The sequence below is a fragment of the Lissotriton vulgaris genome, unplaced genomic scaffold (assembly GCF_964263255.1).
Source record: "Lissotriton vulgaris unplaced genomic scaffold, aLisVul1.2 SCAFFOLD_354, whole genome shotgun sequence".
NCBI lineage: Eukaryota > Metazoa > Chordata > Amphibia > Caudata > Salamandridae > Lissotriton > Lissotriton vulgaris.
The window spans coordinates 81,988-102,026 of record NW_028253275.1 but is presented as its reverse complement, the minus strand read 5'-3'; the positions used below and the strand labels follow the sequence as shown (position 1 = coordinate 102,026).

The following is a 20,039-nucleotide window of genomic DNA, read 5'->3' as shown; positions in this document are numbered from 1 at the left end:
ATATTACTGGGTTCTGGAATACTGAGATGGCAAGGAAATATTTGGTATATAAGAGACAATGCCATGAGTATGGGGAAGCAACAGGGAGGTGCCTTGCTTTAAGACTACGAATGCAGGAAACCTCGAGACGTATTGTGTGTCTAACCGATTCTAATGGAGAATTATGTCAGGGATCAGATCAGATTTTAGCTATTTTTCATCAATTTTATTCAGAGTTATATACACAGCAAAAAAGGGTTGTGGTAGCTGATTCAATATTACAGGAGGGGACCTTTAACCAACTAGATCCTAGTGAGGAGTGGTTAGATAGTCCCCTAACTATGGAAGAGTTAGAGAATGCTGTAAAAAGCTTAGCGACCGGGAAGGCTGCCGGTCCTGACCTCATTCCTGGAGAAGTGTATAAACTTTTCTTTGGTCAACTAAAAAATGTAATGTTAGAAACATTTAGAGCAGCGCAGCTTGGTGGCGCACCCAATTCATGGGATGAAGCCACTATCGTTTTATTTAATAAGAAGGGAAAAACCTCCGGAGCTGCCCGGCTAATACCGTCCGATCTCTCTACTCAACTACGATAGAAAAATTTTATTCTAAAATTCTGGCTAATCGTATATCTAAAATTACTCCACTAGTTTCAATAAATCAACATGGATTTATCCCCAACAGAGGAACTGTTACACACATAAATAAAGTCATTACTCTCTTTGACATTGCTCAAGTGGAAAAACGGAAACTGGGATTCATTTTATTAGATGCTGAGAAAGCGATTGATGGAGTGGAATGGCATTTTCTTTGGGAAGTTATGCACCGGGCAGGGTTTGGGAAAAATGTTATGAATGCAATTCAGGTGCTATATACTTCACCAAATGCTAGAATCGCTGCTATGGGGAAGAAATTAGACACAATTAAAATAACAAGAGGAACAAGGCAGGGATGCCCTTGTTCGCCGCTGCTTTTTGCATTGTATATAAACCCCTTCATTGAAAAACTATCCAAGAGTCAGCAAATAAAACCATTTACCGTACAAAACACTTCACACTCAGTTTTTGCTTACGCGGGTGATATAGCGGTGATTACAGTTGATCCGGTGGTGGCCCTCGTAGAGATTGAGCGGCTGGCGTCTGAGTTTGGCCAGGTCTCGGGGTATAAACTGAATGTTTTAAAAACCCAAGTTCTCTGCACTGATAATATCTTAATTTCAGATTCTAGAGTAGTTTCAGAAGTTACGTATTTGGGCATTAAAATTAAAGCCTGAATGAAAGAAATAGTAGATGCTAATTGGTCTGCTACAGTACAACCTATAAAACAGTCTTTGGACAGATGGGGACGTCTTCAATTAACGATAATAGGAAGAGGAAATATTTATAAAGATGAGTATATCTATTTAGATCTATCCCTCTTGAGATACCCTTAACGTATTTGCAACAACTGCAATCTCTATGCTCAAAATTTCTCTGGGCCCCGGGGAAACCACGGCGGGCTATGAGATTGATGACACTTTCTGTCGAAAGAGGGGGTTTGGCCATACCAGATTTTACTCTTTATTTCTATGTCTGTTTTTTGCAAAGAATGCGCTTAATATTGACGGGGGAACAGATAGACGATATTGCGGAAGCACCATCAATATTTCAGTTACTTCTAGGGATTCAGGCTAATAGGTGTCTATTCAGAGAGCTTGAAGTTAACTATTATAAAAGAACTCGATTTAAAGTATTGGAAGCGGCATTTAAAATCTGAAGGAGGGTATGCAAAACGATGGTCCTAGGGAAATTAACATATTATACACCCTTAAATGCTAGTAAAATAGTCCCCTCTATATTTTGGGGTAGGGTAACCAGAGATTGGTCGCATAAGGGTATTGTGCAAATTGGGGATCTCTATGAAGTGGGAGTTTTAATTTCAACTTATGAAAATTTGGTGAGGAAATATGATTTAACTAACACTCAGTTCTTTAAGTATCTCCAGGTTCGTGTTTTTTTTGACCCGGAAACATATTATTTTTGAACCAAATGATCTGGTTGAGGCGATTCGACGCCAGGAGAAAATTGTTGGCTTAAATAATAGACTATTCGTATTTAGATCTGATGATATGGAGAAACATAATACATATTGGCAGTCTAAACTGGGGAACTGGATTTGATAATAGAGAAGGCTATTCTTATCTCTAGGGAAGCTTTTTCGTCGGCCAATTTGAAGGCCCAGTTTTTTTAAAACTATATTCAGATTATACTACACTCCAGATCGTATGCTCAAGTGGGGAACCCGATATGACTGCAAATGTTTCCGCTGTGGCAGTGATAATGCAGATAGTTTACATATATTTTACTGCTGTGTCAAATTGTCTCAATTTGTGTCCGACATTGAAAACTTTCTATCAGTAATCATACGGACCACGTTTAAGATCTCTCCAGCGCGTATGTTATTGGGAGTTGGGCAAGTCGTGGAAAAGGGGACTCCCCTATTTAAACAAAGGTATTTTTTATTCGTCGCAATGACTGCGGCTCGCTTATTTATTCCATCAGATTGGTTGCAACCGGAACCTCCAGCATTTGAATTTTGGCGGGCCAAAATGTATAATTTGTTTAAACTGGAATGGAGTCTCTACGCTGTTAAAGGGGCAAGAAAGCACAAATTAGGTATGCTTATTTGGGGGGCTATTCATGAACATATGGAGATGTTATAATGTTGCCTGATGTATTGGTGATTTGTTTCTGTGATTTTAATTTTCTTTTTTTTCCCACTGAAAAAAAAGATTTTTTTTTCTCATATGCTCAAACTGTGGAATAATAAACCAATTTTAAAAACCAAAGATACCAACGTTTTTATTAATGATTCAATGTATTGGACATTGATGGCTTTGAGTAGTGTAGTAATTTGTTCTTTATAGCAGGGCATAGCAAGCCAAGAATACCAGCACTCTGTTACATCCTGATAATGGTCGAGATATAATCAACAGATAATTAGCCCAATTGAAATGGCCTTTAATTCCAGGAGCAGTACACAGTTTTATAATGGATTAACAATAACCTAGCCCTGTCGTACGACTGTCACAACATTAGGACATTTTTGACCTACAGCACTTTGTTATAAATTCATTGAAAATCTCATTCAGGTCAAGATGGCGGCCAGCTCCCTGGCCGAGTGAGCTGGTACTTGCGTCGCTCACCTTCCAGGAGCTGCCGCTTGCGAGTACGTTGCAATGTGAGGCTCTAACGGCGTCGGATCTTTTGCCTAACCGCTGACTCCAAAGGATGCTGTGGCAACTTCCAGCCTTCCGCCGTAATTCTTTAAGCTGGATTCTTGCACGTTGTTTTTCGGGCGGAGCTCTCTTTGCCCATTGCTGGGGTCAACATACCCTACTGGATCGCATTTCCCGGTCCTCCAGCGACAGGATGCTGCCTAAGAACCAGCCAAAGTCCCTTCCGTAGGCCGCGACAAACTCCTACCTCAGCAGCAGCGGCAGAAGGAACATTGTTACCGGCGTCAGCTTCCGTCTCTGCCATAGCGATACCCCGCACTGCTCTGCAATCAGACACTTCGAAGAAGGCACAAACCGGGGCTAGCAGAACTGCAAAGGCTGCAACTCCAGCGATGTTTAAGCCTCAGGGGAATCCGGCAGGAAAAAGCTTTTCCAATGCATCAGTTTCCCTCACGGCTCCGGCAGCGCCTGCCGCTGTGGCTGAAACCGTAAAGACGGACGCCATTACTTTGTTCCCCTCCCCTGTAGCAATATGTGAGAAGGAAGTTGGGGGTAACGCAGGAGCTTTAAATGCACAAAGTGGTAATGCGCAGGCTGCGGATAACTTTCCAGGGGCACCTTCAAGTACCTACTCTGTCTTGGGCTTGGAAGTACAGCCAAAGGGGGTTCTGGTAGATGTAGTCCTACAGAGTCCAACGTTAAATCCACAGATGAGTTTCCCAAACCCCCATATTAACGACTCCTGCACCCTCCGTATGCTCGGATGGGGACATAGATGGTGACTTTTTTTTGTTGTTGGATCATACAGGGCCATCAGTTGATGGATTGGACAAAGAATGGACAGACGAGGAGGAGGGCTGTGATCTAGACGATTGGCGCACTAATGAGGTATTGAATGGACTATCTACAATAAGCAAGGCGCCTCAGGATTCTGCTATGGCTGTGGGCTCTCTTGTTTGGAAATATTAATTTTCTAATCGGCCAGTGTTACAAGGCACAGCTCATGAACAAATGCCTTATGTTATGGATCCTAATATCAGTTCGCCCTCTGCTGAGATATCGCTGGCTGTTATCTATCGAACCATAATGCCCATCGAGAAGAAACTTGCCAAGAGTGCCCGAGCACAAGGGGCTTGTTGGAGAGTTCAAAACACTCTGCGCAGGGTTATGAAGACTTGCACGGATATAGCCTCTAGGGTTAAAGAGGCAGAAAAAAGGATCTCTACATTAGGACGACCTGGTGGCACAAAGATGCACGGTGGATGAAATTCAGTTGCAGAGGGTGGAGATTCAAGCAAAACTTATTGACATTCAGAACCGGGCAGGGAGGAACAATTTACAAATTCTGGGGGTTCCTGAGGGGCTGGAGGGGTCGGACACTCGCCAGTTCGTTGTTGTTTTATTTTCAGAGGCTTTCCCCGAAGTGAAGGATTGGGACTGGCGATTGGAGATCCAGCTCGCTCATCGCTACCCCTTCAAACTGAAGCATCATCCGGGACAAGCAGAGAACAGACCTCGCGCAATCATGATTTGCATGCAAAATTTCTTAGCAAGAGAGAATTTATGATTTAGCCAGGCCTGATAGGCAAAGGTCAGGAAAAGGCTGGCCGGACTTTTGTCCAGCCTCGGTAGAACGGAGGTGGCAGCTCCGTCAGCTGATCTCCCCCCTTCAATCCAAGGGGGTACAGGTCTATTTGCTTTTTCCCATCTAAGCTTAATATCCTCTACCAAGGTCAGACAAAATATTTTGAATCAGAGATCCAGGCCAAAGCATTTTTGGATGCACTGAAATAGATTAGTTTGTCTGGTTTGGATCACAAACTAACCCCCTTTTCTTAAACTATCAGTAGGGCCATAGTTCCTATGAGGTCGAATAGTCCTGTTTGGTTGGTTAATTTAAGTGTTCCTGTCAGAGCAGCTCTCGCGTAGGTTTGATTTTGCGTGTATACAGGCAGCAGTATACCTTGGGGGGGGGGGGGGGGGTACTCCGCTTATACCGGTCTCGCCATCACTGGAACTTCGGTTCCTGCTTAGTGTGGGGGGTGTTAGGGGTTAGGGAGGGGGGTGGGCGGCTTTCAGAGGGGGGGTTGAGTGGGAGGGTAGGGTTTGGGGTGGGGGCGCATTCAAATATAAAAAGCTTGAAAAAGGTTATTTTTTTTTTCTTACTACCGTAGTCCTGGCAATGTAGGATTAAATCCTGGAAGAATTCTAGTTTCATGGTTTCTTTAAAGTTCTTTAATGGCATCCCTTAAGGTAAATATAGCCTCATGGAATGTGTGTGGTCTAAATAACGGAAAAAAGCGTGCTTTGTTTGCACGGGCGATCCAAGCGTTGTACCTAGAAGTACTCTGCCTGCAGGAAACTCATGTTCCCTGGACCAAGAGGGAATGCCTTAAAATTCCCGGGTTTGATCTAAAAGTATGCTTGCAGCAGTCCTCTGATACAAGGCGTTGCAATCTTGATGAAACGTGGGTTGGGCTCTTGTGTAAGATCTAGTCAAGACCCCAAGACCCCGGGGGGAGATGGGCAATAGCGGAGTTCCGTGTTAAATACTCACCCCTGACGCTTTGTACAGTGTATGGTGCCAACTTGGATGATCCTACGGTATTAGAGCATTTAAATGTTGAACTGGCCTTATGGCCCCAGCCCGTATGTCTGTGTGGGTACCTTAATATCAATCTACCTGCACTTTAATGTTTCGGGGGGCAGAGTTATGTCGGGCAGAAGCCAAGAGTATATAGAGCCTTACAAGGTTTAGTTCTAGAACATCTTACGACTGACCTTTGGTTTCATCACTGCAAGAATATAGATGGCACCACATATTTCTCTGCCCCTCATAAAAAAATGGTCCGGTTAGATTATTTTTTTATTTCAAAACAATTAGCAGACGCCACATCAATTTCTATGTCCCCTAGTGGTATTTCGGCCCATAACTTATTGACCATCAATTGTTGCTTGACCAGGTCTGCTAGTATTCCCAGACCATGGACATTCGAGAGGAAGTTGTTGCTAGAAGCACTGTATTTAGATCATATGAGGCCCTGGGTCATTGAATTTTTTTAACATTAATAGAGGCTCATCCCCTAGCAACACAGTATGGGACTCGTTGAAGGCAGCTGTTCACAGCGAAACTAAAAGCTTTTCATTTTTTCGCCAGAAGCAAATTAAGGAAACAAGTTTCGTATGGACGAACCACGGCATGCAGAAGTTCAGCTAACAGCTGCTATTACCAGGGGTGTTCGATATATCTCAGGCGCAGATACAGGTTGCATGTATCAAAGCCTCTCTGCTTGAGTTTCTAGGCCAGGACCTTGTTGCCAAATATCTACAGTATAGCTCGATGTTCGAGCAGGGCGAAAGATCTGGCAGGGTACTGGCCAAACTGCTTCATCAGCGAGGCTTGTCTAATCGTATTGATAAGATCCAGGATGTTCAGGGAGCGATTCAAGATACCCCAGAGGGGGTTTTGTCAGTTTTTTTGGAATTCTATCAATCCCTATATACCGAGGAAGTCAGTGCACAAGTGATAGAATCAGAGTTTGGCTCTTTCACTGAGGAACTTAGCACCATAAGACTCTTGGATCAGCAAAATGCGATGCTTGCAGCACCCATTGAGTGGGAAGAAGTAGAGGCAGCCCTAAATTCATTAGCTAGTGGCAAGGCAGCCGGCCCGGACTCTATTCCGTTGGAGTTCTATAGCATATTTTGGATGGAGCTCAGGGAGGACCTTCTAATAACTTTGAGAGACGCACAGCAGGGCAGGAATCCAGACTCCTGGCGGTTTACAACAATCATCTTGCTGAAAAGAAAGGATAAGCCGGAGCTGAAACCGGATTCATTTCGTCCAATCTCGCTTATCAATGCGGACAGCAAGCTTTTCTCTAAGATACTAGCGGCTAGATTGGCAAAAGTGATAACCCCCATAGTCTCTATCCGGCAACATGGTTTTATCCCCGGAAGAGACACGGCGGACCATGTCCGCCGTGTTATAGCTCTTCTGGACTGGGCTCAAGATACGCGGTCTCCCCTTGGTGCAATCCTGTTGGACGCTGAGAAGGCGTTCAACAGGGTTGTGTGGTGATTTCTATGGAGAGTTATGCGCTGGAAGGGATTTCATCCAAGCTTTATTTTTGCTTTGCAATCGCTTTATATCGCCCCCGCAAGCAATTTGGTTTATTTCTGGTTTACAATCGAGGCCGTTTGATATTAATAGGGGTACCCGCCAGGGTTGTCCCTGTTCGCCTCTTTTATTTGCCCTTTACATTGATTTTGTTTATTAATAAATTGGAGCTTTTCCCCCAACATTATTCCGGTAAGGGTAAACCTGGTCGAATTTAAAGTTCTGGCATATGCAGATTTAATTGTTTTAACTAGCAATGTTTCATTGGCATTTTCAGATATTAAAAAACAGGCTGAATCCTTCGGTCGTATATCAGGGTACAAACTCAACGTTCAGAAAACGCAGGTGATTCAGTCAATCACTATGATTCCTTCTGACACACCAATTGTCCAAGCTACAATCTATTTGGGTGTTAAAATCATGGCTGCAGTAGAGCAGATACCGGAGATGAACATTTTACCTATATTAGGGACTGTTAACTCTACTCTTTGCAGGTTGGACAACCTGCACCTGTCATTATTTGGCAGGAGGAACGTGCTAAAAATGCTGATTTTGCAGAAATGTTTGTACATCTTTAGGACCATTCAGTTTGAATTTGCCCAGACTAGTCTTAGCAGTGCAGAAAGATGCTGTAACAGGTTTTTACGGGGCTACCGACTCTCTCGAAGGGCTGTTAAATGGATGTGTCTGCCATTGGAAAGAGGGGGGTGGTCAGTAGTCTCTTGTTGTATAATTGAGCTGCGTTCCTGCAACATCTTGCCCAGCCTCTCTTTGGCCTACGTTCCCCACTTCCACCAGCAATTAGTTCCTCTATATTTGAGATTGAGTTAGGGGAGGAGGCTAAGGGGATTCTTTCTCGAGTCCTAGGGCCAAATGTAGGAGCCTTAATACCGGTCGGAAACGGACGATTTCGGCCGTTTCCGACCGGTATTTGGCTTTTGAGATGCAGGGGGCATCTGATTTACAGAATTGGTAAATTTACCGATTCTGTAAATCAATATGTAGGTGGCACTTCAGAGTGCCACAGGCCCTTTAGGAGTCGATATTTATCACCCAATCCTATTGGGTGGTAAAATACCGAATTCAGGTGTGCATGCACACCTGTGCCATGTGACACACAGACATGTCTTTAGGGCATGATTGTGTGCCACATGTCACACAAACCTGTACTTGGGGTGCTAGAGGGTGTCAAAGTGACACCCCCTGCACCCTTGCAGGATTCGGTATTTACCGATAAATACTGAATCAGTAAAATTCAGTATTCATGAATCGGTAAATTAGATTTACCTACATCTAGCCCTTAGAGCCCAGTTACTACAAAAAGACTAAGTTCAAGGTAGTCAAAGCATTATATTCAGTCTGGAAGAAGGTGCGACTGAAATGGTCGATCCCTAAAATTAATTAATTTGCACCCCTTGCTGCCGCCAGGTTGTTGCCCTCTATCTTTCAGGACTCAGTTATAATTAGGTGGAGATCCCATGGTATCTTTACGTTGGGGGATTTAGCCTATGATGGTAATATGGCTTCCTTTAACTTTTGAAAGATAAGTTTGGCTTGGGCACGCACACATTTATTTAATATTTACAACTGCGCAGCTATATAGGCACTCTCCTTCAAAATTCCCCAACCGCACTAGGGAAAAATTCACATATGAATTTCTTCTTGAAGAAGGACGATATTGGGGCCCTGTATCAAAATCTTCTGTTGGGTCCCCCTGATGACCTTTATTTTCAGAACTCTAAATTGGATTTGAAATTCTGAATAGCTGGTATAGACGTTGGCCAGGTTCTGGAGCTTTCAAACTCAGCCCTAATTTCAGGGATCCTTCGCTCCCAAAGCTATATGGCACTATTCGATTTATATTATACCCCCAATAAAATATCTAAATGGGGAGGCGGTGGGGCTCAGTACTGTCCAAGGTGTGCACTGCCAGCTGTTAACGACGTACAAATGTTCTTTACATGTGTTAATTTTGGATAGATTTATTCAAGATGTACAGTCGTTTATTAATAACTCTCTAAAAATTCCAGTTGTACTCACAGTGGAGCTGGTAATAACGGGCTCTGAAACGCACATGGTTAGATCAGTTTATGAATCTGCCTTCCTCTCCATTACAATGGCATTATTGCGGTTGTGCATAACTTCTGAGTGGATAAATCCAGTCCCCCCCAACCTTTCCGAATTGGAGAGCAAGGATACTGGCTATTCACAACTTGGAATCAGCCGTGTTCTTGAGAAGCGGCAGGAGGAGAAGTGAGAGGGGCTTGAAGACATGGGCACCATTTAGGCAATGGTTGAATAATTAGTTTTCCTTATCTTGAATTTTTTTGTTATATTATACTTTGATACTATGTTTTCTAAAGTATACGATATGCTTTGTGATAATTGTATTAGACTGCCACGATGTAGTTGTTAGTCCTTGCTTTTCTTTTCATGTCTCTTTTTCTCTGTGTTCAGTTTCTGTATGTTTTCAAGCTTTTTAATTAAAAAAAAAAAAATCTTATTCAGGTAGTGGAAGTAATCATAAAATACTGTTGTAAATAACACAGGTAAAATTTGTACCACTTCATTTGCGGAAATGGATACAATCAAAATGCGATATTGAAACGTGGTTAAACTGCAAGTAGTACATCTACATGCAGACAATTCAGCACATTTAACAATACGTACATGCACTAAAAACGCTCAGGAATACTTTGAGCTAATATCACCCTGCTCCCAGGGCCCAAGCCATAAAAAAAGTAGTGGAGGTGGGGCTAATTAGCATAATCGATACACAATAATGTCACAGTGAGTGACCTCAGAGGAAGTGATGTCGCAGGAAATAATCCTATTGTCCCATCATATCCCTCACTTTAATGGAAATGGACCTATTTTACAGTCAAAACTGAGATGCACTGTTTGCTGTGTATGGCATTTGAATATAAATATATTTATATAATTCATGCATTTGTTTCTAAACCACACATAAATCTACTGTGAATTCCAAGCAGTGAATATTATTAGCTATAGTGCCAGCTAAATTTAAATAATAATAATGCATGCTTTTATAAACATGTATTTATTTGTATATCATGAAAAAATGAACCCTCGGCTTCAAATTAACCAAAATGTTGGAGCTCGCTCAGTGCGTTAACTTCTGTGGTGTGTCCCTGTTCCTAGGCACATAGGGACATTGCACTGATTGCATATTGTGAAACACTCCCTGTTACTGCACATGCTGCAAAGTAGGTAATGGGAAAAGATAAACATTTCTGTAATAGGGTTTTTCCCACTATGCGCCATCTAGGACTTTCCAGTCATTAATCCTCGGTAATCCCAGTAAATCCTGAGGTGGATTACACGTTTTTTTTGTTTCTCCTTTCCTGCTGAGTCTTGGGGGTGGGACCTGGAAGATGATGGCACTGAGAGGAGGGGCAGTGCACTCCCTTAACTGCGCAAGATGGATTGGCCGTCCGTCTCATTACAGCCAAGCCATCATTTATCAGTAAACCTCTCTCCAACCCCTGCTGTTTTGCTATGACAGCACCACATTTTTGACATGGATATCACCTATATTCTGTGGGTGACCCATCTGTCATAAATTATTCCCAATCTCTCAGACAACGTTTTTTCGTCCTTGACGAGACCTCAATCCCCCAATGTGCCATGGCAGCTGAAGATTACCCCAAGTATGTCAGCACCATCATATTACTATAGATACCTCCATAATGACACGAATTACAAATATTATACCAGGGCCTACATTTTCCGATGGGTAGCATCTCTTATGCCAAGAATGACTTTTGAATGCCAGCGACAGTAAGTTTTCTTTTGTGACCCCTGAGCCAAGAAATATCTTAAGTATGCTAAGATCAGCAGCAGACTCGCAAGCATAAAATATGCTAACAACCACACACTTACTCAATCTTACTCCTATTCCCTTTCCTCCCTCACTCTAGCACTTATTAGATTTTTGATTCATACTCACTTCCACCTACTGTCACTCACACAAATGTACCCATATACTGACTCATTCACAAACACCCTTGCACACACACTCACTCTTTCACAATCCGTGACCCTCACTCACAACTACTGCTGTATAGAGGCTCTGACTTTAAGTCCTGGGGTGCGGGTGTTCTGCTTTAATAAATATGTTTCAGCAGGCTCCTCTGGACTCTGAGCCCCAGTGTCACTATACCTGCTGCACCATTATTAGTAGCATCCCTGACTCACTCCCACACACACTCCCTCTCACTTATTCACATTCACTCACATTGATTCTGATGCTCTTTAACTCTCCTTGACACTCGCAAACATGCTAAATTAACACACACTCTCTCAATCAATCAATCACTCACACAGTTCTCACTCACATGCACAGAAAAACAGCACTGTTTGCTTAACTTTCGACATTTGCTGGCAACTCAAAGGCTTCATGGCCGTAGCAGAGCAGTAGTCTAGTGCTAACCATCGGAACCAGCAAGCCATGATTCCCAACAAGGAAGGCACGTAGCGCAGCAGGGCCAAGGATTAAGGAGGACCCACCTTGAGCACTCTCCCAGCTCTTTGAAAAGGACTGGAAGCCCAGACCTATCAGAAGCCGAGACAAGGCTGAGGATCCAGCCACTGTTCCCTGTGTCCTCTCATTGGCCTCAGGGATGCACTCATCTGTCCCTGATATCCTCATTCTAGCAGATATACTCTGCTACCTTTAGGCAAGCGGAGTATGTCTGCTAAATAAAAATGGAGTGTGCCTGTATGAGAGTATGTAGTTGAACAACACCCCTTGCATATTCAATTCAGATATTCATCTACAGAGTACTCCTCCTACTTCTGTCATCAGGAGCTTCGAGCAGAGACTCGATTCAATTCAAAATCTTTATTCGAATTTCCAAGAATTCATAAAAGCACATAAACTGTGTAATTGTATCATAAAATCCATAAAATTAATATTAAACATCAAGCACAGGTGAATGAGACTTAGGCATTGTCCATCATTTTACGGGCACGAACAGCAATTTTTAGGAAAGTGCAGCAAATTATCTCGTCATTGTCCAGGGTAAGCAGCAATTGATAGGATTCTTCCATAGTAATTGGTCTATGTTTTCTAAAAAGTGGAATTAAAAACCATTTAATATACTTCAGATAAAAATTACATGAAAAGAAATTTTTTTAATCATTTTGGTTACTTAGCCCGTCACAGGGGCAGTTTATTTTACTTAAACTTGAATGGTAACCCAGAGGGAAATTTAACAAAAATCTAATGGATCCAGCCCTCAATCGAAACAAGAGGCTTCTTTGCCAATCTGTCATCGTTAGAGTTAGATACAATGCTAAAGGATATCTGTATAGTTCCTTATTCATGTACCTAACAACTGTAGTTTTCTCTGATTCTGTCCTGGTTCTGTCCATTGTGTAAAGTGCATAACGTGCTTTCTTCAGGTCATTTTTGTGCACCATAATGGCTTTGATTGGATTAGTAAAGATACTATCTTTTCCTATCTTACACAAGCTTTTATGAAGAAACGAAAGCCAGGAAATATCCATTCCCCTTTCACAGTTTAGACAGTCAGTTATAATTTCTTGGGTCAGTGGCTAGGTTGTTCCTCCATACCGAGTGCCAAAATAGCACCGGTCGTGGTCTAATGTAATCCAATACAAAGTGTAGGTTTAGTTCTTTATGCAAAATGTAATTAGAAGTAGAAATTGGTACACTTAACAACTTTCTGCAAAACCGGTTTTCTTCCTGCTGTATATATTGGTTATTTCCAATGCCCCATACTTCAGATCCATAGGTAGCTACGGGCACACATTGTAATCTAAACATTTTTACAATTGCTTTAATAACAAATTTCTTCGGTCTGGGGATGCTTAAAATGGAGTTGATGGCGTTTGAGAATTTGCTCGTGGACTGGGCTAAATGCCATTTGCAGCAAAGGCCACCCCCAAATATGGGAAAATATGAGTAGCAAGAAGTCTTTCATCCCCTACCTGTATGGAGTTCAACTGTCTTTTCCCTGGGCCACATGACATTATAAAAGAATTTTTTTTAATTAACCCGCAGATCTAATTCCATATATTTTGTAAAACTTTTTACTAAAATACACAAAGAGTTAGGGGTGCGGCCCATTAGGACCGCATCGTCTGCGTAAAGAAGGGCGGGGTAACGATTTGCCATTTATTATAGGAACATCTGGGGTGGAATTTTCAAGATAAATACTCAGGCCATTAATGTAAATTATGAAAAGCAGGGGTGCTAAAACGCACCCCTGCCTGACTCCCCTTACTATTTTAATTGGTCCGGATAATTCCTCTCCGATTCCTATCCTGACTCTTGATTTTAGGTCTGTATGTAAAAAAGCTAAAGAGTGGACCAATGTGTGGTCCGGTCCATAACCCAATAAAATAGACCAAAGGTTGGACCTATTAACTAAATCAAAAGCGGTTGACAGTTCCATAAACGCTAAACTCACTGGCAGTGTTCATAAACGCAAGCCATGTTTTCGTGAACACTGCTAAGCCTAATAATCAGCAGTGCAAGAGAAACCTCACATCATTGGGGTGCCACAAAGGTGGCAGGGCTGTGCCTTGAAGATACTTAACACGAACTGCCACTGGTCTGATAATGAAAAACATGCCCTGATCCCCAGAAATAAGCGCTAGTGTTCACCAGCTGGATCCACTGACACAATGTGGTTCACAGGCAAAGCAATGACAAGCAGTTGTCTAATATACTAACAGTGGTGGGCTCTTGAGAACCCTTTAGCAGCATATTTTGTTCTATAATAGAAGGGGGTAGCAAAATGTCTTTCAAGGCAAAAGAGATCCAAGCACTGTCCCTAATTAGATAACTGATTACATAGATTGTACATGTGCTGGGAAATTGTGCACCGCCATTTGCACCAAATAACTGGAGCATAAATGGCATGAGAAATATTCGACCAGTTCAAAATGTCATGTTTACACTAAACATTCAACATAGATGTTATATTTCCCTTGACTGCATGTTGCAAACGATGCTGCCTAGATGCCAAACAGTGAAATGCATGCCATAAGGCCCTGTGTGCTCTACAAGAGAGACCCTTCCTCCTCTTTTGATACTGCCAGGCTGACCGAGTCAGCGGGCAGTAAAGCCAGACTCTTGCTCCTGAGATGCTGAGGAATTCACAAAGCTATTGGCTGTAGGGCTACCCAAAATGCTTAACCATATTGGCAATGGCTTGGGGATGCTTGCTACCATGCTTCATGCTCTACCAAATCAAATGTGATGGATTGGTACAGCGATTAAATCTTTTTGGGGGGTGGGGGTGGGTAGGGGAAAGAACCTTTGTATATAACACAAAATAATTTACATTAATCCTCTCCAGAAAACAAAATGTGAAATATAATCTGTTCTAGACAAAGGTAGGAGATTCATTTAAAATATTTATTTTATTGAGATCGATAATACAAAGCAGAATGGCAAGCATATCCACAAACTCCTCTTACAATGCACACATTATCCTTGATAACATAATCGTCCATTGTGTGCACCTGAAGAATCTTAGTGTTGTAGTATTCCTGCCTTAGCCACCACTAAGGAAAGGGAAAACCATCTCTAGGTGTGAAAAGAGAGTTTTTGGAGTCCGCCTCTGTCAAAAGCAGGAGTTTGTAGAAAGGTCTTCAACATAGCTGTGGTGCAAGGATTTTCAGAGCTACGGGCAATATAAACTTTTTGCTCTTTTGGCACTCTACTTCCAATAGAAACAAGGCCATTTTGAGACCTATTTTTAGGCCTGGTGATAGTCAAGACCTTTTAATTTTACTAAAAAATGATCTATAATATTCTTCCCTACAGTGGATTTCAGCTAGCTCTCTTCATCCATTGATCCGTTTATCTCATTCATGTTTTGCTTTCGCCCAACACAACGTAGAGCATGAGACAGTTGGTCAACCCGCTTTGAGCCATTGGTTTCCATCACTGTGAGTGGTGGCATTAATCGCCTGTGTGTCAGGGATTGTGCTTATGCTTTTTGGATATTTTAGCATATTTGAAGCCGGATCACCTTCAGGATGAACTTTCCGTTATTTGCACAAGCTGCAGGCTGTGAGCCACAGGAGGCAAGAGACCTTTAGCTGCTCGAATAGTGACACTTTCCTGCTGCAGTGGTTTGACGCCCAAGAAGCTGCCTTATGAGTGAGGAAACGTGGTGGCCATCTTTAAACCAAACATTTCCCAATATTGTCAATTGCGAAATTCCAATTTGTTTCACTTTACTTCACTTAACGGAATGCTGCGGCCAAACAAGAATGGGGAGTAATTATTTTTCAATGAGATTGACTTTTGCCATTTTGAAAGAAACCTTTTTAACCACATCGATGCTGCACCTATTCCTCTGCTGTGCTGGACAGCAATAAAAACGGGTGTGGTCATGACGAGCTCAGCTCGTCATGAGCACAGGAGCATGAGCATCGATTTGCATTCGATCGATTGTATTTGGTGTTTTCATTCAGGATGATTTAGCTATGAATTAGCAGATATTACTAATATATTTTTTTTATTTTTTTCCAGCTCTGAATGTAAACTCTGAAGTGAAGGGACTGTGTGAGAACCCCCTACCCCACAAAAGAGAATGGATGAATGGAGGGTGGAAAATGCCACAGACTGCGCCTCAAGAATCAATCACTTGGAATACTACATGGTGTTGAACACCACCTGGCAGAAAACCGTTCTCGCTCTGCTAAGCTGCACTATCGGATCCTTGTGTATTATAGAAAATTCTGTAGTGCTGTGCATCATACTCTCATCCTCCCACCTCAGGAGAAAGCCTTCTTACCAGTTCCTTGTCAGCGTGGCCCTGGCAGACCTCCTGGCCAGCATCTGCTTCACCTCCAGCTTTGTGGATTTTCATGTTTTTGGAAGAGTGGGCTCTCCTAACGTCTTCCTGCTGAAACTTGGCGGTGTCATTGCTTCTTTCACAGTGTCGCTTGGCAGCCTGCTGCTCACCGCCTTCGATCGCTACATCTGCCTACACAAGCCTTTTGCGTACAAGTCCGTGGTCACGAAGAAACGAGCATTGGTGGCTCTCGCTGTGACGTGGTGTCTCGCTGTCCTTATAGCTTACTTGCCTTTAATGGGGTGGAATTGCTGTAGATTAAATTCTCCTTGTTCAGAACTGTTTCCCCTGATTGATAATAATTACTTGACATTTTGGATCTCCCTGGTCATGTTACTGCTCGCTTGTAGTGTCTATAGCTACAGCCACATCTTGTTGAAAGCCCACAAGCACGTTGTGTGCATGAACTACCACAGGCAGCAAGCCAGGCAGACCCCTGAGCAGGCCAAAATGCAGATAGATGTCCTATTTGCAAAAACCTTAGTCCTGGTTCTCGCAGTAATCATGTTATGCTGGGCCCCGGTTTTGCTTCTTATGATGTACAGTTTGTTTGGTAACCTTACTGAAGGCATAATGAGTGCTTTTGTGTTCTGTAGCAACCTTTGTCTCTTGAGCTGCCTGGTCAATCCCATGGTCTACTCAGTGAGGAGCAGGGACCTGTGCCAAAGGCTGAAGAAGGGCCTGTCGTGCCTCCGTAGTCACCTTTGGCTTCCAGGCTGTAACCTAGAAGGGGCCAATGATCAGATTAACTCTGATGCTGGTATCATTTCTGATTCGACCCCTTGTGCCCGGGAAGTACATTGATGGATTGTTCCTCTGAGAACTTTGTTCCGATGCACAATATCTCAGCAGTGTAGCCCATCTCAAAAGAAAATGGGCACATATATGACTGACAACAGAAGAGAACCTAACAGTATGCTCCTGGTGACTTCCTTATTGTATTTGTGGCTCCAACTGCGAAGCTGTATACATAATTAAATTTATAAATACAGTAGGTTTTGAAGCTCAAATTGCCAAATTGAATAATTGACTTACAAACACCAGCTTGCTTATGTGGGAAACCCTACTCTGAACAGCACCCACTGCTCTTCACCTCGGGTCAGCCCCTTTCGTCAATTTTGACTACTTGGTGGACTCCAAGATTCCTCGACATCCAGAAAAGCGATTCTGATCGATCTCCTCCCCTCAACTGGAGCTGATGAGGAAACTCATCTATTCATTTCATGTCAACTATTTGTCTGCGGAAAACACATTTGTCTTCATCTGGTGGATAGTGACTAATACTGTGACAGGACTGGCATTGACTACTTTGCCACAATTGCTTTGGTATTGTTTGACTGCATTCCTTTAATGCACTCTTCCCTTTTGTTGTTGGCATATGAATTGTAGTACATTTTGTGGACACCATTCTAATATCTCTACACTTTCTTCCTCCACAATGGATGCTTCTCTCTTCACCTTCTCAGGCGATTCCCCACCCTCTACCCATCTCACTTTACTCCTCCCTATTCTTTCAAGCTAGACTTTCCTCTTAGCTCCATCCCCTTGCCATTTTTTCTTCCTGGCTGCATTTATCCCATATTTTGTCATTGCCACTCTCCATTGCTGGTGTCTCAGCTTGTTCACCCTCTGATTTCCTAACTCACCCCAATGTTCCCCTGCATCCTATACAGATGGCAGAGGATCAGAAGAACGCCACTGGGGCCATACCGCAATTGTTTCATATTTGCATGTTTATGCCATTCTGGCTGGACTAGATTTTTAGGGATCATACCATTGTTACATTTTGTAAATTTTCTTGAGTCGCAGAGTTTGGTTTTCTAAACTCCCTGGCTATAATGACTCCGTCCCTGTGCCAACCCAAGTCAGATAGCTACCCAATCACCAAAGCAGGCAGCCAGACACCCGGTGAAGGCTGATATCCTTCCAGCAGCCCTCAGTTATGCCTGTCCCCCATTATAGCCAGACATGACGATCGTCACTCACTCATCGCGCTCTGTATACAGTTTTTTTAAGATTATTTGAAAGCTTGTTGAAGACTTTCCGAATAAATATTCAAAAATGCGTGGTATCGTGGCCTTTCAGCTATTTTCATTGCATTAGTCAGTGTCCTTTTGAAAAGGCAACACAATGAAACGCACAATTATCAACCTTCTAAAAACTCATTTTTTAAAATAATGATTAAACTTGAAATGACCAACTTCTGTGATTAAATACCACAAATATATTCACAAAAGCTTGATTATCGTATTTGCAGGAAGAGAACAATACGAAAAGAAAGTGCACTTGGTTTTATTATACATATTCACTTTTAATTAGCTTGTCACACAGAGAATGAAGATCTCTTGTGCAAATACGCATTTTTTTCTGTACATAAGAAATGTCTTTCTCATGCAGAATCCCCCTCACCTACCCACAATGGAAAGGGATTTATACCAGACCTTGTTGGGTGTAAAAATCTGACCCTTTCTGTGATGGAAAGGGGAAGAAGAGGAGTTTGGGAATACCTACAAACATATGGTTGTGGATGTTCACACCCATTTTTCTATACCTCTAGTTGGATTTAGTGGTCCAGAGTACTCAGCACCTGTGTTTCAAAGGATTCTGGAAGATATGTTTGCATGCCCTCTAGAAATTAAACCTTATCAAAATCATGTTTTTGTTTCTGGCAAGAATATGCAAGCATGTAAGGAACACTTTAACAGTGTTTTGGTCAAATTTCAGATGGGGTCTTCCCCTGAGAGAAAAGAGTTAAAGAGAAAGCATCAATTCAAAGCAAAGTTTAGTTGCTTTCAGTGAGTCCCCAAACACCAGAGAGTTAAACGCAACTACTCCTGATCATAGGCTTGAGGGAACATTGCACCACATTGTAAAGTATGTTGGCAGCATCAGTGTGAACATGTGTAAACGGCATAGAAAAGTAACAAAATGTGAATGAGATAGCATAAATATCTAAAAGCAAAGGATCATAGATTCTGGGTGGAGTTTACCCAGTGAACTACTCACTGTGAATTGCGTTTTCCAGTGGTCAAAGAGATGGAGATAGTGAGGAGACGTTGGAAAGAGTTTTCATTGACATAACTGGGTTTCTGGCGAAAGGTGATTCGATAAAGGAGGTCGGAAACATATTTGGTATTATGAGCGGTTGGAGAGTGGCTGTGAAAGGTTTGTCGGACAGGAGTGAGTTTAGAGAAGAGCTAGAAAGGTATTTGGCACTGCAAGAGAAGCTATATTTGAAAAGTCTGTTTTGACTGGGGTTGCTACGACTCCATGCTTTGCCATCAAAAAGTGGTTGGAATGACGCACTAAAGAAATCGCCAAGATGAACTGAAAATTGAGATTTGATTACCAATGGCAAGGGATGAATAACATTTTGGAAAAGATTGTCAGAGGGTACTTTAAATGCCTTCATGGCGTGAAGGTAATGTTCAACAAAATTCCTCACAGTAAAAGTGTGAATATTTAGATTTAATAAGGAGAAGACAGGTTTGTACCTTAATACTGTGGAATGTGCTATGCTTATAGTCTGAGAAAATGTAGGCGTTTTTAAAAGGTAATAGCGTTAAAGAAAAATGTGTCTCATTACATCAAACTGTGATGAATGGAGTTGTTACAGATTGACTTCTTAGTTGACTAGTGTGAATATTTTGCAGACTTCTGAGTCTCTGGGGTTCGACACACTGGTTGCTCTATCATATTAGTTTTTTATTTGACAAGGGGACAGCTCCTCTAGGTAGCAACTTTGCATGCCACCACTTAAACAATGATTAAGTGCACCCATAAGGATGTCCCAGAAGAGGAAGCCAAGGACATAAGAAACCTTCTGGCTAGGAAGTGAAATACTGGAGATGAACAACTAGCC

General features: G+C 42.3%; 1 protein-coding gene across 1 annotated transcript in view; it reads left to right on the top strand.

Moving 5' to 3' along the window:
* The window catches only part of LOC147661055 (cannabinoid receptor 1-like), a 41,558-nt gene extending 23,317 nt beyond the window's left edge, over window positions 1-18,241 (top strand). The window contains exon 2 of the mRNA XM_086951362.1: window positions 15,853-18,241. Within this exon, the coding sequence (XP_086807488.1) occupies window positions 15,914-16,981 (1,068 nt within the window). The 5' untranslated portion in view covers window positions 15,853-15,913 and the 3' untranslated portion in view covers window positions 16,982-18,241. The remainder of the gene's footprint in view (window positions 1-15,852) is intronic.
* The last annotated feature ends 1,798 nt before the right edge of the window (window positions 18,242-20,039 follow it).